The 25,022-nt window shown below is 40.0% G+C and overlaps 1 protein-coding gene across 1 annotated transcript in view; it reads right to left on the bottom strand.

The window, feature by feature from the left end:
- Window positions 1-482: 482 nt before the first annotated feature.
- LOC128950029 (inositol polyphosphate 4-phosphatase type II-like) overlaps window positions 483-25,022 on the bottom strand; it is a 118,098-nt gene continuing 93,558 nt past the window's right edge. The window contains exons 18-19 of the mRNA XM_054294906.1: window positions 24,792-24,946; window positions 483-615 (exon numbers count right to left, since the gene is read on the bottom strand). Coding sequence (XP_054150881.1) covers window positions 483-615; window positions 24,792-24,946 — 288 coding nt within the window. The remainder of the gene's footprint in view (window positions 616-24,791; window positions 24,947-25,022) is intronic.

The following is a 25,022-nucleotide window of genomic DNA, read 5'->3' as shown; positions in this document are numbered from 1 at the left end:
TTCATAAACATTTCTGTGAAGGGTTTAATCCTTAGTGATCAAGACCTCAGTGCTCTGCTGGTTACAGAAAACACCTTTTCCAGCAGTAAGACACCCCTTAAATCAAATCTCAGGGTTTGGTTTGGAGTCAGAATGCCACCTTCCAGATTACTAATCTCTGTTCCTACAGCAAATGCCATTTCCCTTTTTAATCTTCAATCAAATGACCCCAGAAACTAATTCCAGCTGGCTTATGAGTCATACTAAGCTTCAATTTCACAAAGATAAGTTGAGTATATTTGATTTTCAGAATATCCAGTCCATTGCTTTTTCATGGTTTTATTTCATAATGACTAATCAGATTCATTTCAGTGTAAAGTGATAAAACCTGCTAAAAATAACACCTCCACTGGTCATACATTCCCAATTCATATGTCATAAACAGCAGTTGTTATATTCACTAATTAGCATGATACATGCTCCTGATTACACTTTTGTTAAACTTAGGTGTCAGCTTTTCCATATGTCCCCTCTGGAGGTCTGTAGTACTTTGGGAAAGCCATCAGCTGCATCATGTTGAATGCATACTTTCTGCATTTGACATTCTTCAGAACATTCTCTATGCGGCATCCTTCTCTAGTGAAAGGGGGAAAAAGTACAACTTCATGAAACATAGAATAAATAAATATGCTTTATTTGTTCATTGCAGAGTTTCAGCAACAGTTGAAGTAAAAATAACAAGGATTCAACTCTACATTTTTGTTTTCCATGAGTGATGATACATCTTACAGAATTAAATCCAAGGCCAGGCCCAGTACACTTATTGCCCTCAGAAATAGGTGATAAGATTTTCCATCCCCCTAATATATCTGCCCTTGAGGTTTAAAGTTCAGTAAAAAAATTTAATAACTTTAATGATACATTTTGTTCTAATTCCAGAAATATATTTGCCTTTTAAACCTTTTCATACCTTTCTTTTTCAAGTGATTTGCTATATATGTGTGAGTATACATTGCCCTAAAATGCGCATTCTAGGAATAAGGAATTTTATTAAGTCTGGCCCTAGAGATTCGTGAAGGAAAGTTTCATCTCTGCTTCATTTGCTGTATGTTCAGCTTTGCAATGAAAAAAAGAGAGAATGGCTTTTCAAACAGCCCAATCCACCTCTCTGCTTTATAAAGGAAGGATGTTCGTTCACATACAGTACAAAAGTCACAAGTGCCAAAGTGGTGCATCAAGACATAAACAGGACTTTGTTAAAAAGAATATAAAAGTGTACTGAAAGCAAAAGCAACTAAAGCAACAATTACAAACAGGCTAATTTCATTACAAAACAGAACTTAGTATATTCTATTTACTCTACAGAAAAGGGTTAGTTGTAGCAAAGTAATAATAATTTATTAAACGAAAACAATCCCGTCAGCTAGTTACAATGAAAAAACACAACGGAAGGTAAGTCTCACAAACCATTGCCCTGCCATATTTGTCTAGGGGTTAGTTTGTGTTGTGCAAATTTTTATTTTATTTTTTTTTTTTTGGTCAGACTAATTACTCTGGAAAGAGGGATTCAAGCATTCAGGATTCCACAACTTCTATACAGTGACAGCATTGTAAGTGGGCTTTCTTTGCGCTAATTACAGTGGGAAAGCTTTACCATGAACAGAAAGAGCAAATCAATTCACTCAATGCATAGTATACTTCTCGGAGTTCAGAAAAAAAGAATGAAAACACAGTACATTTCAGACATGGGAATCTTAAAGATGAATCCTTGGGGTCTGAGACTGTAGAAATATTACAACATGATTCTTTTTTCTAGAGTTAGTTCGTTGCTGTTTGTAGAAAAGAAAGGAACACAAGTAAAGTTTATTGATATTTGGCTAATAGCAAAGCAAGACTTAAAATAAGCCACACAACCAGCAGGTGTGAGCTGACAAGCAGCAAGGCGACAGGATAGAAGTGTCGAGCAGTTGGCTTGTTATCAGTTAGACAGCCTGTTTCGGGATCATCCGAGTCAGTCAGTGCTCCCTGGGTCTGTCTGCTGTTAAACAGGGAAGTTAGGAACAGATAGAACAGCATTTCAGCAGCAAAGAAAGCCAACACGCAGGCATTTTGACAAAATGAAAGTACAGAGCCATTTTGAGGAAATAGATTTATCTAAGTACTTCCAGTATAACTTTTGTGTTCTACAGCTGACAGAGGAAGCACCATCACTGGGCGGCTACTAGCATACTAATGCTACTAGGTGCCTTGGAGTAGTATTCACAAGTGAACATTAAATCACTTCCACAATGAACTACACCATCACTAAAATCAACACACACACTGAACAGAAATGAAATAAGGAGGTTGAAAAAAAAAGTTAAGGAAGCAAAGAAAAAAAGATCATGAGTACGTCATAATGCAACACTGAACAAATGATGTCTCCATGGTGCTCACAGGCTTTTCAGTCCTGCTTCAGTATCTATTAGGAAGTTTATTGGCAGAAATGAAAAGGCCACACACTAACAGCTATTCTAAAATAGTATTAAATGATGGTAAACTGACTTCAAAAATTCATCACTGCTGGTGACTCCAAGTCCATAGCAGTTCTTTTTATTCAAAGGCTCGCACCTGCATTCCTGTAAGTAAATCACCTTGTATCTTTATCAGTCAACACAGGGAGGAGCTAATCTACTTAGAAGGAAGTTCTACTGAATCACGCTGGATTGTGTGGTCCTTGTCCTACCAGAGCAACAGGGACACTTCCACTGCCAGGCTTGCCTTTTGTATTCTTGACAGATTCTCTGTAAGTACAATTACTCACACTGCAACCACACTTCTTCAATTCCTCTGAAGCTTACTTGCATACACTCAGGAGTCCTGTTTATAGACTTCCTTTGGGCAGCAAGGACTGGCAAGATTTTTTTTTTTTTTCTATTTACTATGAATATCCTGTGATGAAAAGATAACTTGCCATTTTTTAATGTGGACTTGAGAATATCCAAATATATCAGATGACAATGCAGTGCCCTTTCAGAAGGACAGGTCACAAGTATGCTCTTGCTTTCAAGAGAGAAAAAGCTGGCAGACATTATCTTTACTGTCCCACAGCTGCAGGTAAGATGAAGAGGATACTCTGAAAACAGCAGCAGCCACATCACCTTACAGAAAGCCTGCCTTCTGACTCGTGTGTTAAAGGGCAGTGCTACATTTCCTAAGCTTGGATAGCAAGAGAGGTGCAAGAGCTGCGTTTGCAGGTGGAACCCTAGGCAAGGGGGGGTTGATCAAAACCTTTCCTTGCCCAATTTCTCTTTTGAACAAGCCTTCCATAATAAGTTCTTAGTCTTAGTCTTTGCTTTGAACTTCAGTCTGTATGTTACACTAATAAAGGGATCAATACATACTATTTCGAATAGCAAAATAAGAGATAAAAAAATAAAACCCCTGCTATTTTCATCTAGGTCAAAGTAATTGCTGGTGGCAGGGTGTTTGCTGCTTTTGTTCTACAGATCTCAAGTGTCCATGGATGGAACTTGGGCAGAACTGAGACTTTGCTGTAGACATTATCTCAGAAACTATCAAGAAATTAAGCTGATTGCATGGTTTATTGGCCTTGTCAGCACTGAAATAAGTAATTCTGTGTTTCTCTATCAGACTGCTCCAGCTATGCCTCTGTCCTAGGGCCCACCTACAGAACTGCCTTCCTCTTCTGCTCACAGTGACATTACTATTTGTGATCAGCTGGGAGGACTAACTTTATTGTTCCCAGTTAATGTTGTCCTCCATTATGTATTTCTATATACTTTTTTAAGAACCTGCTGCTTGCTGGTTTTCCTTTTCTTTTTTTAATCTCCACAGCATCCCACAGGTTTGTCCCTTTGACCCTGTCCCCTTACTCCCTTCCAACTCCTCAAGGTGAGCCTGCAGGTTTCAGCTTACTCCCCTTATGCCCACAACTCATGAGAAGTCCAGCTCAACCCTCCCAGTCCCATCTCTTCCTTCCCAGTCACAGAGTCCGGGTGATTTTTGTTTGCCCTGCATCCCTTCCATCACAGACATCACGTGTGCTCCTATGCACACACCAAACTTTTTTCTTCTGGAGAAATCCATCTGGGCAGCAGTGAAGTTGAGCATTCAGTAGGGTGCACAGCCACTGCATTAATCAGATTGATTGTTTACACCAATCTGGAGAGCCCTGGCTTTGCACACCAATGGTTCATTCCAAGCAGGCTGAGTCACACACTTGCAGGTTGTTTCTACAGGGATGAACCCTCCTGCTTCTGTGGTGTGCCTTGCTCTGTTGGACTCCACATCTCAACAGTGTCTGGCTTTCATCTGCACTGCTACAAGTCACATTAGCTTCAGTGAGATTTATGCGGGAGTAATGATGGAAATACAGATAAAAGCCATTTGTTCTCTTTTTTTTTTTTTTTTTTTCAACAGAAAAGCCTACAGTACATTTGTTCTTTGATATGCTGAAAAGAATGATCGGTGTCTTTTAACATAAAAAGTTTATCTTCCCCCCAGGAAAGCAACCGTGAACAGCTGATGCACAGGCACTCTGTTCCACAAATTAGTCACATCATTCAATGCATGATTCAATAAGATGTCCCCAAAATAGAGCAAGAGGATCCAAGTCCATTATTAGCTTCCTAAGAACAAGCTGAGCAGAATAGCTACGCATGCTTTTAATTGAGGAGGAATATTTGATCAGGATCAGATGCCTTGCTATAGCGTGTGCCAACATTTCTCAGTGCAGTGCAGTGACAGTGCCTTCCAACACACCCCAAAGTGTCCTCTGCAGTGACTATTGAACAAAGCAAAGACCTACACCCAGCTGTCAGCACCATAACATTGCTTCCCCTGGCTCACCCCACCCTGGAGGAGTTTCACTGCAAACAGCAGAAATCCCACTAGTGCCCTGTCAGCTGGATTCATGTGGCTTCTGACTGACAGCACAACCAGAACAGAGCGCTAAGGGTGCTACATGCTCAGGTGTGAAGGTACAGCCATAGTTTCAGACGTTATCTCCATCACAAATTGAACTTTAACAGCAAAAGGAAGGAAGAAAACTTGAAAAATAACCAGCAAGTTTCTATTTTACAAATAATTTAAACAGAAGTAGTGAAACCACCTAAGTTCGCAACATCTGGAGTCATGAACACCCCACTAACCTATCATACAATTTTTATTCATTTACTCTCAAATTGTTCATTTGAGACCTCCGGCACAGCACAAACACATTGTAGCAGCCAAGGGTTCTGTAAGTTAATGACAATATAACCATTTCAGCCTGCCTTCTATCTCATTTGATGTTTTATCATCCTAAACTCCTGTTAGGAGTTGCTACATGCTTATCAAATGAGGCAAAGGCAAAACAGCAGGTATTTTTTGTTCTTTTCAAATTCAGCTGATAAATTATTTGGACCTCAAAGTAGTGAAGCAGAGATGATGAAAATGGTGTGAGGAAAAAGCCTCTCAAGTCCTTAAGAGAGTCAAGCACACACATGAGGGCACATTCTGGCTTTCGATTGTCAGTCACACTGATGTCCCTGAGCAACGTTTTTGGAGGAGATGATTTTCACATTTTGGGATGTATGCTTCTTTTTTAGAACTTTTCCAGCTACAGTTATTAGCAACACTGGAAACGTTGAACTCTTCTACACGATTTCTTCAGGTGGAATAAACAGGCAGCTTTCTATTAACAGGTGTCCCACGTGCTAGTGGTGACTACCGTTTGAATTCATGTCCTACTGCACTTGTACTTTATGGGAATTTCCCTTTTTTTTTTTGTAGACAGATTCAAGCAAGGTTTTTCTGGTCCTGATGTGTTTTTCTTCTTAAACTTCGGTGCTGACACAGAAAATAGCAAAAGTAAGTTGCTTCTCTAGAGTGCCATCTGGTAATAGTAGAGACATTTCTTCAAATAGAAAGGATGGCTAACAGTTCTCAGTCTTACACAATTTTGATAACTTACCTATTCCTTTTATTTCAAGACAGTCAAGTTCATAAGCAGCTTTCAAGAAGCAGCTTCTCTTAAGAAGTTTTTGGAACGAAAGCATCCTAATTTCTACATGATACATGTTACTGGGATTGACTGAAACACTTCAGAGAATAATCACCTGTATCAATGTACAGCACTACAGTTCAAGAAGGCAGCCTTAACTTTTTCAAAGAGAAAATGTGGGATCCTTGTGAACATCTCCTAGCCATTACCAAGCTGCTGCACTAGCACATCTAGAAGAATAAAACATCATGCAGAAGGAAATAAACAGGTATCAGCCTAGTCCTGAAGGATTTCAGTATCAGAGCAGAACTCAGATAAAACATATAAAGGAACATCGGGAAACAAAATTTTATTTTGAAATATGAAGTTGATGCAATAAACCTCCAACAATTTTTAAGAACAAAAAATGGTTCTGCATTGTTTCAAAATGGAAGCTAAGGGAGGGGAATCAGCAGAGACATCTTTTGTATCAATGATCTTTAAAATTATTCTTTTTCTGATACGCATTTAATAACTTAAATTTTTTCCCTCAAATCCACATGGCACTAAATAAAGTAGAAGATGCTAGAAATCAATTTTTGCTGCTTACATGATCCTATAATCTCAGCTCAAAACAACGAGAATTGCTGAAACTGATAAGCAGTCTTAGATCCAAGAATACTGAGAAATTCAGTCAGTGATTTAGGAAGCTGCTATTTAAACATACACAAAAACCCCAGACTGTTTATCAAATCTGTTTTATCAAATTGTCACACTAAACTCCCTCCTCCTGTTTTAACCTTTTGTAATGCAAGTTTTTCCCTACTCTTGTTGCTAGAATAGAAACCCTCTATTTCCCCACTCCTTTCTTCTCTCCTTGCTTGGTTATAACACACGACTTTTCTAATGCAATATTTAGGAAATAGAAAGGAAAGTAGATCATACAATATGAGGCTTGACCACTGAGTTGGACCATGCAGCAGATTCATGGTGCAGTCATGATGATAGGACACCTAGATCTTGAAAATCAGCTATTGTGAAGTAACTGTGGGGTTTGGGCTCAAAACCATTACGGAGTTTCAGTCTGTACAGAGCTAAAAATTCAATTTTGAGGAGGTGGTCAGAGACAGCAAGCTACTGGAGGCTCAGTGCTGGACAGGGTACAGGTTTTCAGCACTATTATGAACAGGCCTTAACAGTTCAGTACAGAGCAAGAGATTAATAAAGAAACCCTCTTGCAGCAATATTTAATAACAGGCAAGGAGACACTTGGTCCCACAGCCACACAACCACATCCGGGAAAACCCTGTTGTCTTATGTGCTGACATGGACAGGGATCCTTTGGAAGGAATGCTGAAGTCAAAACTCAATTTACACAGTTGCTCTTTTGCTCTGCTGTGTATGTGTTCTCCTTGAAGTCAAAATAATTATAAATGTGCAAATTTATGACCTATTTTATCAGCTTAGCTGTGTTTGGATTTCCCAGAGCAAGTGAAAGAGGCACACACCCTGCACTGCAGGCAACAAAACAGCACAACTCACTCCAGCTTTGGGCCATGGAAACATCTCCCGAATTGCTGGTTCACACAGAGCAACACCCCTATATTTGTCTATGTTTACTTTTTAACATACAATTAACTCCAAAGAATAGACGGGAAAAGGGCAGTTTCAAGCTTGATATCTAATATGCATAAAACATGCTACTGGGTAATATACATCTCTACCAGTGTTCATCTTAGCACTTTAGAAATCTCTGCTGATTGCAGAAGAATTAATATTTTCCTTTTTGACTGATACAGAATGCCTTCAAGAATGGTTTTCCCTCAATGTTAAAGAGTATCTATGTGGTAAAAAAGTAACATTGACAAACTTATTATAGTGAAAATACAAGAAACATTAAGAAAAAATTCCAGTTAGAATCACAATTTTTGTCACTGGTGCATTTAGGACACCTCCATTAGCAGGCTAAATTCACCCTCAGCATCTGAACAGCAAAGCCAAGTTGACTTTCTGTGCCTGTGTCCCTTAATCTGCCAAAATGGACAGCAGATGCTGCCCCATGGGCACAGTATCCTGGTCATGCCAACTCCCAAAGTGCCCTGGAATCACTTGAGAGCACACTTAATCTGCCAAAACTGCATCCGGAAACATTTAATAATTTCACTGTATAAAATGACTGAGATCATGTTCTAGCATCTGTCCCCAGAGGTTTTCAATTTACAGCTGTGGCCAGAAGCTTCAAGTCCTGCAAAGTCATTGTGGTGACTGTGTGAGAGATTAGCTTCAGAACTGGAAAGTGATGGGTTTGCAGAGGAGATTCTTCTTTACCTGTCGAGACAGCAGAGCAGTTTCTGAAACATGATTTTCACCTCTACTGTACTCCAAGGAAAGGATTTGCTATTTCATTCTGCTTTTTACTGATAGTCCTCTGTAGTATTACACATCAATTTTACAAAGGTTTCTCTGTCTATCAAAAAGTATGGTTCTAATAATCTTCCTAGACACTCTTCTATAAAGTATTAGGATTACATGTGTATGGGAATTTCTCAGGTCAAAGTTGCGAAATCTTTCCTGACAAATTTCTCTTACAAGGTGTCAAATTCAGTCTAATGTACGACCAACACTAAAGCCAATGTGGTCTGCATCTCTGTGCAGGAAAACAACCAAGCAAAACCCCACGGGTTTGACATTCACTTGAGCTCTGAACAGATCCAACATTTCCCTTCCGTAAGGGTAGGGCACTGGCATAATTGGTTAGCGAGTCACACTTGTTTCCAGACTGTTTCTGTCACAGCAAGAGAGTTTTACTGAAGATGTAGTTACACATTTAGCTCACATAGCACAGTGAAACATAAATCCATGATAAATTCTTTCATATGTCTAATCAGGTTTAAATACTTTCTGTTGGCCATGAAAATAAATCTTTGTGAGTCATCCCTTTTCTTTTGGCAAAAATTTTTTTAGTCTTTTTCCCCATGCTGAGGACAAAGTAGCAAAGCTGATTTTAGAGGCAGAAAGGGCTTCCTACACTAGTTAACAGACACGTGTGAAAGATGAAGCTTAAAATCTGTTATTCATTTCGAGATGTCCAAATCTATGGGTAGGATGACAGAATTAAGGTCAGAGAACTGCTGGTGTAAACAGAACATCATTTAATCTATGTTGCATCCCTAATTTAGGTATTTTAAGGGAGGAGGGTGCTGAACAGAAGGAATTCTAAATTTGAATGTTGTGACTTGCTGGGTTTTCACTTTGAGATATATGAAAGGAGGAATGCAACTGCTTTTCATTAATGACACCAAGAGACATAGTCTCTTCATGGGATTAACCAAAGTGTGAGTCATAAACTGCAGACAACTGCTAGTCTCTAAATAATTCAGCTAAATAATGTCAGTTCATTAAAAAAACTTTCACCTAACACACTGATACATTTTTTAAAAACCACAAAACCAGTTTGAGATTTTATCTGTTCTGATCCCAGCTGTTCTTTCAGCAGCACACAGTCTGGGGGTATATTTATACAAGGTGAATTTGTGCACATATAGATTCCCCAGCCACAAAGAAAAATGCATCTAAATCTGATTTTAGCTGCCACCAGGAAAAAAAATGCAGCCCTGTTTTGGTTAGGTAGGGAGCTAACCAAAACAACCTCTCCAAAAAATGCATAGGCTGGGATGCACACTGCAGCAACCTGAAAATTGTGTCCCAACATTACTACCAATAAACCATCTTCTCCTCTCTTCAGCAGGTAGATTGTTAGAGAACTTTGGAAAATGCAAGGAAAACTCCATTTGAATCAGAAACACACAATTTTTCCATGTACTTCCTTCAGGGCAAATGACAAGGCTGGATAAAATTCTAATTTAAATGCCTTGAATGCATTTGTCATCTTTTCTGTTAATAGGTACAATGTGGAGACTTAGAGAAATAAACCTTTCTATGAGAAATTAGGAGTGAATGTAATTCTTTCATCTTACTTGTTTTGTTTCAGTATCTTTTTAGAAGATGGCTGAAATTTTGGAGTCTGTTCTTCACTCAAGTACCAAGGAGGAGAACTGAAACTGAAATCTTTTAAACAATATTGAATACAAGCATTTTCTCTTTGGTTGTTAAGCTGCATTTGTAAGGAAATCTTTATTTGAATGCTACTGCAGATTTGTTAAGAAGTTCATTGTATCTCACAAAGACAATATTAGCACAGATTCACTTTTTAAGCAAAAATACCACTGCACTGAAAGGGAGAATAAAGAGATGAAAGCCCATACTATTTTTCCCCCAGTATCAAGAAAAAAAAAAAGACTTTCAGAAGATTTGAGATCACTAAAGACTAAAAATTCAATAAGCCATTTATTTACCTTCTGCATTCCTAAATCTTTGCTGGCAGAAAGGAGTAAATAATTTATAACACAGGTGCAAATACCTTCCTCTCTGCAATAACACTACATTTTTCTCACTGTTACAAAGAGCTGAAGGACGTGGTTTTGCTCAGTGCAGTAACAGTAATTGTCAGTTTGCCAAAGATCAAAGACGCAGTTCTCAGGATAAGCTCTATGAACTATGCTCAAGACTCCCTGAGCTCAAGAGGAGTTCACTGCACTGTCAGCAGCACTTAACCATGAGCTAAGTCTCTGACAGATGAAAAAAATGGCCATTTATTTCCTGACCTGGACTGAACTATCAGATACATATGAAGTTTCTTATAAAGTCAGTCTTTCCTGCGTTGCAGACTGTGTTCCCTCAAGCGCATGACCAGTGGTGCTGAAACATTATCACCAGAGTTTAAACTACAATGCCTTGGGACCTTCTACAGAACCTGCCAATTCCTGAAACTTTGGAGTCTCTGGGTTTGAGATATTTTAAGTATGAATGTTCCCAAGCACATGTTTAGCAAGCCACATATGCAACTGCCAAGCAGAACAGCAATGGGGCTTTCCACATTTGGTGGCAATTGCAATCACGGGGAAAAGAGGGTGTTTTCCTGTGAGAAATCCAAAACATTAAAAAAAAAAAAAAAAGGAACCATCCAAGATTTTGTGGGAAACATTCATCCATTATTATTTTCTTCTGAAGAAGCAGCATGCCAATAGCAATGTTGGAGTATTCCTTCCTTCCTTCCTTCCCCAGGATGGGACACAGAAGGTAGCAAGTGGGTACAAATGTCTCACTGGGATGGTGGAGAGTGACCTTTGTCTGCAGTGCATTTTCCTACTCTATTATATGCACTGCTTATTATGTGCACTGGAAGGAAAACAGCTCAAGGTACATTTCAGAGTTTCATCATCTCACAGTGCTCCGACTTTAGCTAAACACTGCTCCAATTTTCCAGAAAAACCCTGTATTTTGAAATAACTACAAAATATTAGACTACACAGATTGAGGTTGTGCTGGAGGCAATGCCAGTGCCTCTGATTTTACACTCTCTTTATAAGAATACAGTTCTCAACTATATTCTTATACGTATATAAGATTACATTCTTATTACATTTGTATTACATTCATATATTCTGGTATGCTTATGTTTCTGGCCATGCCTTCTTCAGTCACTAGGAAAACCAATAACACTTATTCATATGCTTCAGGTGTTTGGATCAAATAAATATGAGCCAGAGGCCAGGTGTTCATACAGAAAAACCTACAGTGCAGCCAAAAAGCACACAGGTTGTTAATGAGAAACATTTCATCCTCTCCAAATGCCTGTAATGTCAGGCCTTAAGGAATTCCGCTTTCTTTTCAATTTCTAATAAATGCTAATGTCCTTCAATTATATTGCAACTCACTCCACATTAACCTCATTAGGAATAATGCTGCCTTTCCAGGTGAGTGAGGGATGTCAGCACTCACAGTCCTCTCTAGCACTTGCTCGTGGCCAGGGGACTACGAAAAAGGGCAGCCACCCTCCAAAAACATCTGAGCAGGCTGATTCTGTCCCTGGTTTTTAGATAATCCTGAGCTTCTGTGTCTGTTGGACAGCACTTACAGGCTTCTGGTAACTAAACAATTTCGGTTTGGTTATTTTTTAAAGATCTCAACAATTCTTATAGCTTTATTCTCAATTACCCTTTATTAAAAACTTATTATCAGTTAACATCATCTTGTCAGAGCCTGGTTTACACATGGAAATTAGTCCACTTGTCCCTTTTTATTAATATTCAATTCTGTGTTAAATGCACTATTAATGTACAGCTACTGATAGCTTAAATAAAATCTATAAAACACAAAAGCTGCAATTAAACAGCAAAAGCAATTTTAAAAAAATTATCTTTGCAGAGCTACAGGCATCTCTTGTTATCTCATTAATGTACACATGGGACAGGGCTTGTGCTCTCTTTGTTGTTCATAATATCCTTGCTACTCTCTTAGAACACTGGAGTTGGTTAAAGCAAGCACTCTGAATTCCTTGAACTATTTCCTTTGCTTTTCCTGCTTGCATGAATAGCTAATGATGGCAGATATGAGATTCAAATAAAGCTAAAGATATGTGAGTGCAGGCCAGCAGCTGCACTTGTCAGACAAGAAGGCTCATCAATGCAGACAGAGTATTTTGATGTATGAAATAATAAATGACATTTTCCCATGTATGGTGCACAGTAATGAAGCACATGCAGAACACTACAGAATATGAGAAATATTATAATCCTCCCCAAGATGGAATTGCTCACAGATAATGGAAATTTCAATGGAAAAGTAATGGGTTTAGATTTGACCAATAATGTTCTCTCGAGTGCAGAGGAATTCAACAACCGAAGAAGCAACAGACAACCTGAGGGCAAGGAAAGAGCTCTCTACCAAACACTTGCTTCCATAAACAGGACATACTTTATTTAGAAAGCTTCCTCACCCTCCCATTCATTCAAATTATTAGCTGCATATTTTTATTAAGGAACACTGATTATAAGTTCTTTTTCAAAAATAAACACATCAAATCACAATGGTAGAAAAACTAGAGCAACATCTAACGAAATACTGAAAAAGTGTTCTTCAGTATAGAAGTATAACTTCTGCACATGTATCTACTCAAAATGGCTAAATATCTGCAGAATTTGTAATGTTGCTGAAGTTATGCAAGCTAAAGTAACTTTGTCTGGAAGAGTTATCAAATAAAGTTTTTCTATGAAAATAAACAAGAATTTAGCATAAGGGCACTATAACTACATCACTTGATGGCTACTGCTCTCTATGTAAACAAGGAAAGTAACCAAAGTGGACTTCTACCCTTATTGCAAAGCATGCAGTAGTTATCATATGAATTGAGCAAACAAGCAGCCTCTATCTTGTAGCAGCTAAAGTTTAAAGAGTAACTTAACAGTACACATTTCGTTTCTTACCCATTTCTTCTTTCTAATAACTCCTGGCTTCCTTGACCTCATGATAATAAATAAATTAGTGTCTAGTGACAAGCATATGTTTAAAAGCCCATCAGGTTCTGATGTCAGCAAAATTTTCCTCAAGCTAAGTTTTGCCCTCATACCTTTATTTCACCTTCAGGTATTTACCATGACAACTACAGAATACACTTCTGAGACCTGATCCAACTCCTTTAAAAGGCAACATTCCCTAACCATGAGTGGCAAGTCTTTGGGTGCCAAATTTAACAGCCCAGGCTTCCTCTAGTTCTACAGAGCATCCCCAGGATGATTCAGGGCCCCTAAATCAGGCTACTAACCATCCTCCCCAGGACAGTATTGGGAACCTGAGTCCTTAGCTGGGATACAATAGCTATCTAAAGTTTTATGATAGAAATAGCTTGATTATAAGTGTTGCACTGAATTCAGTGGTCTTTGGAAATAACTTCTCCAATGCCAATCGCCCAAATGTTTTTTCCCTCTCATCTTCAAAGAGCTTCATAATCTCCAGTCCATACTTGCACTGCCACTGTATCCCCTAAAATATGAAGCTCACAAGCCTAGATTTTATCTCCAGCACCATAAACATAGTCAAACATGATGGATAACAACATAAACTTTCAAGCTCACTTGACGACAGAGTACTTTTGAAGGACAGACTTGATTTTTGTCTGTAGTGTAAATAAAAGAAAAACCAAGAGATTTATGAGCCAGGAATTGTCAGGTTTGGGCTACATTATGATGTGGTACAGAACATTAGGCTTTGCAACAAGATGAAATGTATTATTTCTCTTTTGGCATTCCATACCCAATGGAGTATGGATAGCGAGCTTCAAGTTTTTATTTTTGCCATATAAGATCATTTGACTTTTTCCACTCCATTGTAGTATATTTTTAATTTAATAAAACTTATAATTAAAAAACCCCTTCTAGTTTATTCAAGGATTACAATTCAGAGGGGGTTCATTTAATTCCAATAGTTTTAACATCTGTGGTTTAAGTTGCAGAAAGCTTCAAAAGTAGCTATTGAAGTAATGTATTGCTTCATTTACAAAGGAAATTGGATGCCTAATGCATTTTGTGGTGCAATAATAACGAAGCTGTAGTATTTGCATAAAGCAGCCCACAGTAGTACCAGGTGTAGGTCCTGTCTGAAGAAAGGCTTTTAGACTTTTCCTAGCCCAGTGTGGACACATTATTCCATCGGGTTACACATTAGCATAGAGTTTTGCTTTCCAAATGGCTTTGATTGGTCTGATCAGAGGATCAGCCTCTTCATCTCAACAACCTATTATTTGCTACAAAGATCTCATCCTGATAATCATGAGCCATACTTCTTCTGGGTATGAATTTATGTAGACCTAATTCAAACCTAGGAGGTGAACTCCAAACGGTGTTACCGTATTCGCTGCAACAACAAGCAAAGCAGAAAATGTCAGGGTTTAATCTGCTCAAGAGAGAAACACTCTCAGAAGAGAACTATGTCTCAAAAATATCTGTCTTGTGTTTGAACATCTGTGTAAGCATGCAGGAGGTAATCTGTACTAAGTTCAAGTTCATTACCACCTCATTGCAAGTTTTTCAGATTGGAATTAAGTTAAGACTGAAATGAGGTTTTTTTAATCCCTATTGTGCTGCACCAAAGAAGATGCTTTGTGACAGCAGGAAGAACGATTGCCTTTAGGATAGAAAATATAAAATTTGAGATACATCTGTCACAAAAAGATTTTTAAATAGTCTGCTAAGCCTACAAATACTTTTCTACACTACTGTACCCAGCATTGTCTTGCCAGTGAATACCCTTGGTGTAAAAGTAAGAAAATGTGTCTGATTTGAAAAATGTTACTGCACTCAAGTTTCTCTGAAAACCAAGAACAAGAGCTTGATCACATTGTATGAAATGCCTACATTTTCCTAGAGCTTCTATCCCACCAAAATTTTCATTTACAAACAAAGATCATCACATGAAGATAATAAATCTGGCAGCACATCTTGGGCTCCTTGCACGGCACAGGAGAGAAAATAAACAGCATCATAGTCGTCTGATATGTGCCAAATTACTTGAAAAATAAATTCAAAAAGCGTCTTCACACGGCAAATGAACGTCAAACTAACTTTAATGTGGTTATCTACAAATTTGCTGATAATATCACTGTGATAGCAAATTTTTACAGAGAAAGGTGACATAGGGAGCAGCCTTCTCCCTGAGGCTACCACACAGCAGGAAAGCCAGAGAGGATTTTATTCAGGATGATGTTGAGGGAAGATTATCCATCAGCACTCAAAAGCTTAAACACCAGTTCAGCAGTGTCCAGAAGGCAGAGAGCCTTGAATTGTGCAGCCAGCATTGCTGCATTTGCTATGTCAGCATGAACCCAAGTAGCAAGAAGGAGTGTGAAAACAGAATTAGTACTATGCAGAAAAGTGAATGTCAGTAAGGTAATGAACATTATTTACAAGCTTTGCTATTGCACACTCAAGTACAGCAACAGGACTCTTATTTAAAGCAAAACAGTCTATGAGAAGAGGCCCTTTTAAAGAAAAAGTAGATTCAAATGAAATTTCAAACAAAGGAAGGACTATGATGTCATAAAGGACTTGGCACCTCTGTACTAGTTTTCTCCCACTTTAAAATTGAAAGAGATCCAAGAGCATTTCTTTCTCTTGCCCTTTGGTTGTCAATTATAAGCTTTTTAAATCAAAAAACATTTGACTTTAAAAAGTGCAAGTGGAATAAATACTCAAACCAGTTATAGCCAATATTATCAAAGCAGTCTCTTGTGGATTTTAAGAATAATTTAATGGATCTTTGAGAATGAGATATTGTTGTAGCTGCTTGCCTCTGCCTGATGCTACTTTGATCACTTCAAAACCAGCCAATAATGCCTCTGCCACAGTGCCAGTTTACCCATTTTCATTTGCTTTCCTGAGGCTTTCAATGTAACAACCATTTAGGAGAAATAAACTTAGAACAGAGACCATGCCAGTCTTGGTTAAACACCATGAGCTAAAACCCTAAAGAAACCAAACCAAAACCATGTGAAAAACACTCCACAACAAACTACTCTGGACCCTCACATATTTTACTTACTACACACCACAAGGCAGTTTGTTGGAAGCTGCAAACCTTTCTGAGCTGATTACTTTGTATTCTGTAGATGCTCTGCTATCAACAGTTATGAAAGAATTATAAACGAATTTAAATTAAAAAACCACCAACTTTGGAACGATGGTTGCAAATCAAATATAAAAGCCAACACTATTTTGACAGGAATTATGTATTTTCATCAGATTTTCAGTTCACCCAGGACACAAACTATTAACCAGATGATCCTACAACGGGGTTTTATAAAATACATGACTGTGTGATCAGATTGCACCTCAGTCTTTTCAATGTTTCAGTAATCTAAACAAGTTCCTCAAATCTGAAAAATGCTGAGTGGAGAGGGGCTGAAGAGTAAATATATATATTTTTTAAAGTCAGGTGTATCTCAGTGATCTATTGCAGATAATATGATGCCTTTTTAGCCTGTCTTTCTCTAGAAAGCAAAGGGCACATGCTAGCTCTCGGTGTGAGGGGAAGGAACAGCAATGTGTACATATCCTCTTTGGGCACAAGGACTGAGTTCAGCTAAACTGAAATGTGGGATAAGAAGGCTCACACATTACAGTGTTCCCACAAGGGTAAGGAGACGTGCAGCCAAGGGGAGGCTGTAGCATGAAATTAAAGCTGATGATACATCAGAAAACCCATAGGATGAATGAGAGGGACAGAAAGGAAGGTTTCTTATCTATGTACTACACAACAATTTCACGGAGCAGTAAGTGAAGTTCCTGAGCAGCACACACAGAGGCATTGTCTCCCTCAGCAAGAGGCAACCTAACAAAAGAGGCTGGTTCACATACCAAAGGATGTCATCCCTTAACAGAAGAGAGAGGGAGCAGTGATTCCCTTCCCACGCGCTGATCTCCGTGGTCTAAGGGACTGTAGATCTTGGCTAAGCCTTGTCTGGAATCACAAGACTCTGCAGAGGCAGAAACGCGCTCTGGCACCTTCCTGGGGCATTAGGAGCATCTCCAACAGAGCAGAAAAGCCAAGGGCTTTTCCCACTGCTGGAAGACAACACACACATGGCAACTTGCAGGCTGGGGAGAGGAGACAGGCTGGCAGGGAAGTAAACCCAGACCAGGGCACGGGAACAGCACTGCAGATGCACAGCCAAACCAGTGCCCAGGGATTGTGGCATTAGGGGTTTGGTTAGACCCACAGGACAACTGCAGCACCACTAAGTCCCAGGGCTGCAGAAACTACTTTAACTGTTCTATCATTAGGAGTCAGCTGTGGAGCGGGCTGTGCACTTTGGCAGGACTCCAACATTTCCTTTGCATTAACTTCCTTACAAACATGTGCTTTCTATTCATACAAATTATAGCAGAGACCTCCACTACTAAGAATGCAAATTCCCCAAACTATCTCCCAGCTTTATCTCTGGATGATCTAGAGAATAGGATAGCAATATAATACTGCTGTCTCCATTCCTGGGTTTAGTTCCAGCTGACTGCAGACAACATCATGAAAGTAGGAAATACATAATAGGTACATAATGATCCAAATGGAAACTCCTCTGGTCACTGCCCTGCAAACAGCTACCAGGACTTGTATTGCAGGTTAATACTGAGAAACAACTTGTTGCTGCCAGGGATTCCAGTGAAAGGTCACCAGTGGCTGCTGTAATGGTAAGGACACGCTTACAAAATGTCACTCACCAAACCAGAGCTGCCACAGAAAGCAACAAGTAGAAACTACTGCTAAAACTAAGCTGAGAAAAGCCACTGTCAGAAGAGTTTCTATAAAAATACCACACACTAAGATGTTACTGCAAGAGAGTAAGAAACAGGGAAATGCTCATTGGAAAAAGAAAAAGCAGCAGGCTGAAGGGAGAAAACCCCCATACATCAAAGACAGTTCCTCAAATTATGGTTATAAAATACGGGGGCTGATGATGACACACAATTACATCTCTCCTTTTATTTTGGTATCCAATATGATTTTAGATTCCTTCCCTAAAGAACCTGAGATAGAAAAATTCAGATCCAGTGTCTGAAGCTGAATAGGACCCTAATTATTTGAAAGCACAATTGTATAACAGAATGTGCCTGGTCACCTTATGAATGCATCATAATAAAAAATGGAAAAAGATAATGTGGAGATTGAATGCTGAATTCTCTCATGTCATGTACATCTTAAGCACTAGGCTAGCCCCCAGAGATGGTGGCTGGCCCTGAGCCAGTGTTCCATCCCAAAGGATGGGACTCAGGGAAAAAAAACCTGAAACCAGGCTGCTGGACAAGAAAAGATGATTATCTGAGCCAGAGAGCATTCCTACAATAGGAAACTAAGTTTATGAAGGGATCAAGGGAGTCTAAAATGAGAGGAAAGATAAACCTAGAAATGTATTTAGCTGCTTCCTTTACAAGGCAGCCAGAGCTATAGCCTGACACTCCGTCACCTTTCTCCTGAAGGAATGCAGGATCTGCTATCACAAAACCACCTTGTCTGGAAGAGCAGCTGGTTGCTTCATCCTTGTGTGCCCCCTCCCACCTTTGGACAGTCTGTAGGTTGCTGGGACTGCAGACAGGAAGTTATGAGCCCTCCCTGTCCAAGTTATATCACTCTGAGAAGAACACTGGTTTAGAGGCCAGTAACTTCTAGAAGAAATTTCATGTTTGATAGCTTTAACTCGCTGTTGTATGCTACTACTGCCCTCTTACTCTCATTTCCTGCTTCTTTCTTATCTACATTTTAGACTTGGCAGTGTTGTTCTTCCTGAGATTTAGCTGAACATGGCCAAAGCCATGGTAATTCAGCTGTAGGAACTGGATTTTCAATAGATAATGAACATGCATACAGGACTTTTCCCACACACTCTTCCAGGAAATCTTAATCAAAGTGAAATATAACAGGAAGAAACCTGGTATTACTCAGTCTGGTGATTATAAACATCTGGTTGTTGATTTCTGCTAAGACCGAGTTTTTCATGGAAGCTCTTAATAAGCAATAAAGCACTAGATGAATGAGAAAATTAATGAAGTTTTCCATAAGCAACTAGAAAAACCTCAAAAGTGAACACCAAACAATATTTTACAATAATCTAACTACTTGCATGCTAGCTTTGTCTAATCACAACAGGTGAATTAACTTTTAGAAAACAAGATGGATGGCAGTTCAAAGCACCAAAACTGGACCTTACCGTTACTTAATGCCCAGGCTCCTATCAGCACATCAGGTGATGCAAATCATCTACAGCTTCCACCTCCAAATAGAGATGTTAAGTTTCTAAAGAGCCATAGAATGATGTAAAAATCTATACTGGAAGTCAGGCTTGCCTTTCGAAAGTTTTGTTTGCACTGTGCTTATACTTTTAAAAGAAAAAAGAAAAGGTGGTGGAGGTCAGATATTCCTCCTCCTCAACTCACTCATTTTTAATGTCCTCAAACAGCTCTTTAAAAAAGGAGATATTTTCTTTATAATTGGCTCATCAAAAGCCCAATACTTGTTGTCCAGATCATTCATTCTTTGAACTCGTGCTTCAGGGAGATTTTTGATAGGCACTTTATCTAAGACACCCTGAAATATCCTTAACCGTTTCAAGTGGAAACAGTGTGTGCCACACTGAGTCAAATTTTGTATTCAATGTCAGAAACACGTGACAGGTGTTGTGCCCAGCTCAGAACGATGATAAGGCTGACAGCATGGAGGATTCACCATAGACAGTGGATTTGTCATGGCCTTTGTTACTGCTTTGAGGCTTTATTGGAAACATGCCCAATGACAGGAGATCCTGAGGTTATTCATGACCCACAGCCTCCAAAAGGGATCCTGTCACTGAAACAATAAAGCTAAATAGAGTCAGAAAAGAAATAAATTTTAAAAAGGGAAAAAAATCTATTTTTTTTTACAGAGCTACTTCATTATGCATTGCCCACCAGTCCATCCTCCCTTAACAGCAGTCAGCTCTAAAGACCAAAAAAATAGAACCATGTGACAGATACTGCAATGAACTCAGGTAAACCAGTTTTGTGCCTCTCTGTCTCTTGGAATAGACTTAACACTGAATGATAGGAAACATTCAGGTATGGGTGAAGGGAAAAATAAGAATATTGATGCCTGCAAAAAGAGACTTGGAAGTGGCAGAGACATTATAAACAGGGTTTTAATACGATGTGAATTACAAGCACTTGATACAGAGGGGATGATATATTGATTTTCCTCATTCTGAACTATGCCTGTCACTAAGATCAATGGAAGTCACAAACCTATATCAAGGAAATTATAATATGTGGAATTATTTATAGAATGGCTGCTCCAGGTACACATCAATTGCAGCATCATAATGGCCCGACTTATGACTGAGGACAAAGCCATCTATTACATATTGTAAATGAGAAAGTGTGCATTGCCATCATTGCTTCATTTTCCACATTTTTCATAAGTGAAAGGAAGAACTAATAGAAGCATTCTTGTACAGCCTTTTTTTATAAAGAAGCAACAAACATTGTAGAGTTTATCACTAAACGACAACAATTCCACTTACAAACTAAGTCATTAAAAGAACAGCTACAGGCAGTATTTTCCAAAACAGAGTTATGCAATGTACACCAAGGCAAATACGCTGAAACTTTGGGAATCACTTCTGGATTGCTCAAAATTCTGGGCACCCTGAAGAAGCTGAAAAGCAGCAGCACACAGGAGGGCAGCATCTCCAAGCTGCTGGTGGCAAGGAAGCATGAACCTGTAAACGCATGCTTCCTTTTTCCACTGCAAAAGCTCTGTCACCACTGGCAGACAAAGAAAAAGTCTAATGGCTACACAGGCACCTTTATAATTTTCATATCTCAAAATTATGGCATTTCCAATAAAGTCTGCTTTTGAATCACCATTTACTTCTACAGTTCACTTAGTTTCACAGCAGTCTCTACCTCCCACTGTTAACTCTTAAAAGAAGCCTTTCAAAGGTCAACCCAAACTGTTAGGATTCTAGATGGTAAAACTGAATTTTTCATGTCTACTTGTTCTTCTGAAAGGCTTAAAAGCAATTTGTGGCAATCAGCACAAAGGGATTTGATTGACAAACTTTAACAAAGTGATCTAGAGAAGATTCATTGGGAAAAAAACTGCTAAAATTGCAAATTAAATGGCAAATAGTTTTTCTCTGTCTGCCCTTGAAGGAAAATAGGTTCTCTTCTTAGACGTGAAAATTTTGAATTCGGGAGGGAAAAAGAGGAATTTGGCTGGATTTTTTTTGTATTTTATTTTTAAACCTCTAGTATTGTGTTAGACTGATAGCAACCAGCATAGTTAGAAGATTTATTTCTTTACTATCCTGATGGTGCAAATTATTTTGTATGCTACTGCCACTACTGCAAAGCCTTTGCTTTAGTCCTCAGACAATCCTATTACCCAAGTCAAAGTAACTCATTTTTCACCTACTTTAATTCAGTTCTGAAATTCATATACAGGGCAAGAGCAGGATAAAGCTTTTGTCTGTTTGAAAGTACAGCATAACTGATAGATTTTACATTTTTGTAATGGTGCTTCAACCTCATATACCCATTTGCTTGTTTAATTTTTAAGTATTATTCTGATTTTTTTGCCTTTACAACATTCTTCTGTGACTTCAAATTACTGTTGCCTGCAAATATAACTAATGTGTTAATCTTCTCAACTTTCAAATCACTCACATGACATAAACCCACTCAAAACCATTTATATTTTGATCTACAAAAACCTACTACATTTTTTTACTAACAAGTTCAGGTTTTTTAAAATTATATTTATGTCTGTGAAAATTTTCCAATCTCCTACTCTACTCAAAGCTATTCTAACATTATGGCGATTTTATGTAATTAAATTATTTTCCTGTCTGGTAACTTACTGTAGTTTACATACTTTTGTATTTATTGGAGACATACCAGAAAAAAAAAAAAAAAGCATTTGAAATGCCAAAAAACAACATTTAACACAGAAAACTCAGAATTCATTAATGATAAAATATGTAGTTATGAAAGACTGCACAAAACTCATTCACTCACTGAATCACTACAGAGACTGAGGGATTTATGCAAGGTGCAATACATCCAAAACAATACAGCTCAGTTCAACACACCACATCTCACTGCATTAGTAGCACTTGTCAACTAAACCTACAGCTAAGCCATCTCAGCTCATTTACTCTTTATAAAATTACCTTTTCTCTTCAGAGCAGCTATCTTTGCCAAAGGACAAAGGGTTTATGTGGGCAAACCTACAGTATTAGTCTACACATTAAGCACCTATTCTGGCAATAATAAATATGAAGGTCCAGAATTACCCATTACAGACCGTAAACATGCTTGTTTACTTATTAGGATCTTTATAAAGCCACCATACAAACAATTTGTGTTTAAGAAAAGTCCAAGATATGATTCAGTTACTTCTTTGCAGGCTGACCAAAATATTTTCTATTAGTTTTGCAGTGACCTTTGTTATATGTTATTCTAGTGTCGGGGATACACATTTTAAAACTCCTCTTGACAATGTGATTAGAACTGTAACTATATGATTAAAACTATATGATTAAGCTCATTAAAACCAATGATGAAAGTTTCTTTAGATAATCTAGCATGTGGATTAATTTTATGATTGACATTTGTTTGCTCAAGAAGGTTTTTTTATTCATCAAAGACTCAGGTAATGAAAAATCTTTACATCTTTTAATTACACATTCCTGATAATATCAGCCTCAATTTCTGCATAGTTGCAATTTAGAATAAAACATGTTTTAATTCACTTCTTCTAAAGTGCAGTAAAGATTTCATCAGGTATTAGTGGCAAACACCACCAGTCCAAACCTACTTGGATGTTTCTTTTCAATAACATGACTAGTAAGAATTGCCATGCGTAACAAATTTTTCTTTTGCTTTCTCAGTGTTTGTGTAGATGTCGAACAAAAAATTTAATGACTGCGCAAATGGTTTTTAAAATACCCTCAAAATTGAAAGATAACTTTTTTTAAAAGCAACTGCTGCTCAGACTACTGCTCATATTCTACACTCGGTGAGCTGACCCTTGCAAGATTTCACATATCTGTCTCACAAACTGTTAATGACAGATAAAACACACCGCTGCAAAGAGCCTGCCCTGAGGTGACCCAGCAGCAGTCAGGCTGCTGCTCAGGCAGGCCTGGGCTCTGCTGGGCACTCAGAACCAGCCTCAGACCCTGTGCAGGCAGGCCTGGGCTCTGCTGGGCCCTCAGAACCAGCCTCAGACCCTGTGTGCCCGTGGCCCTGGGCTCTGCTGGGCACTCAGCACCAGTCTGGGCTCTGCTGGGCACTCAGAACCAGCCTCAGACCCTGTGTGCCCGTGGCCCTGGGCACTCAGAACCAGCCTGGGCTCTGCTGGGCACTCAGCACCAGCCTGGGCTCTGCTGGGCCCTCAGAACCAGCCTCAGACCCTGTGTGCCCGTGGCCCTGGGCTCTGCTGGGCACTCAGCACCAGTCTGGGCTCTGCTGGGCACTCAGAACCAGCCTCAGACCCTGTGTGCCCGTGGCCCTGGGCACTCAGAACCAGCCTGGGCTCTGCTGGGCACTCAGCACCAGCCTGGGCTCTGCTGGGCCCTCAGAACCAGCCTCAGACCCTGTGTGCCCGTGGCCCTGGGCTCTGCTGGGCACTCAGCACCAGCCTGGGCTCTGCTGGGCACTCAGAACCAGCCTCAGACCCTGTGTGCCCGTGGCCCTGGGCACTCAGAACCAGCCTGGGCTCTGCTGGGCACTCAGCACCAGCCTGGGCTCTGCGGGGCACTCAGAACCAGCCTCAGACCCTGTGTGCCCGTGGCCCTGGGCTCTGCTGGGCACTCAGCACCAGTCTGGGCTCTGCTGGGCACTCAGAACCAGCCTCAGACCCTGTGTGCCCGTGGCCCTGGGCACTCAGAACCAGCCTGGGCTCTGCTGGGCACTCAGCACCAGCCTGGGCTCTGCTGGGCACTCAGAACCAGCCTCAGACCCTGTGTGCCCGTGGCCCTGGGCTCTGCTGGGCACTCAGCACCAGCCTGGGCTCTGCTAGGCACTCAGAACCAGCCTCAGACCCTGTGCAGGCAGGCCTGGGCTCTGCGGGGCCCTCAGAACCAGCCTCAGACCCTGTGTGCCCGTGGCCCTGGGCTCTGCTGGGCACTCAGCACCAGCCTGGGCTCTGCTGGGCACTCAGAACCAGCCTGGGCTCTGCTGGGCACTCAGAACCAGCCTCAGACCCTGTGTGCCCGTGGCCCTGGGCTCTGCTGGGCACTCAGAACCAGCCTCAGGCTCTGCTGGGCACTCAGAACCACCCTCAGACCCTGTGTGCCCGTGGCCCTGGGCTCTGCTGGGCACTCAGAACCTGCCTCAGGCTCTGCTGGGCCCTCAGAACCAGCCTCAGGCCCTGTTCGCTGGCAGCCCTGGCCTGGCTCAGAGTTCCATGGAGCACCACGTACCTCCTCATGCAATCCAGCGCCCGGATGAAGAAGTCTTTGTGCAGCTGGTGCTCGTCCCTCAGGATGGAGCACTGCTCCAGCGTCACTGACATGGATGTCCTGTCTTTGGCACTCTTGCAGCAGGTGAAGCGCACTCCGTTCAGCTTGCGGCAAATCTGAAACACGGGCAGGCCCCACAGGTCAGCCCTTCCTTCCTACCAGGCTGCGCAGCCCTACAGCTCTGCAAGCCCA

This window comes from Melozone crissalis, unplaced genomic scaffold (genome assembly GCF_028551555.1).
Source record: "Melozone crissalis strain CALT ecotype California unplaced genomic scaffold, PUWL_Pcris_2 ptg000370l_1, whole genome shotgun sequence".
NCBI lineage: Eukaryota > Metazoa > Chordata > Aves > Passeriformes > Passerellidae > Melozone > Melozone crissalis.
This window is presented reverse-complemented; position numbering and strand designations above follow the sequence as displayed.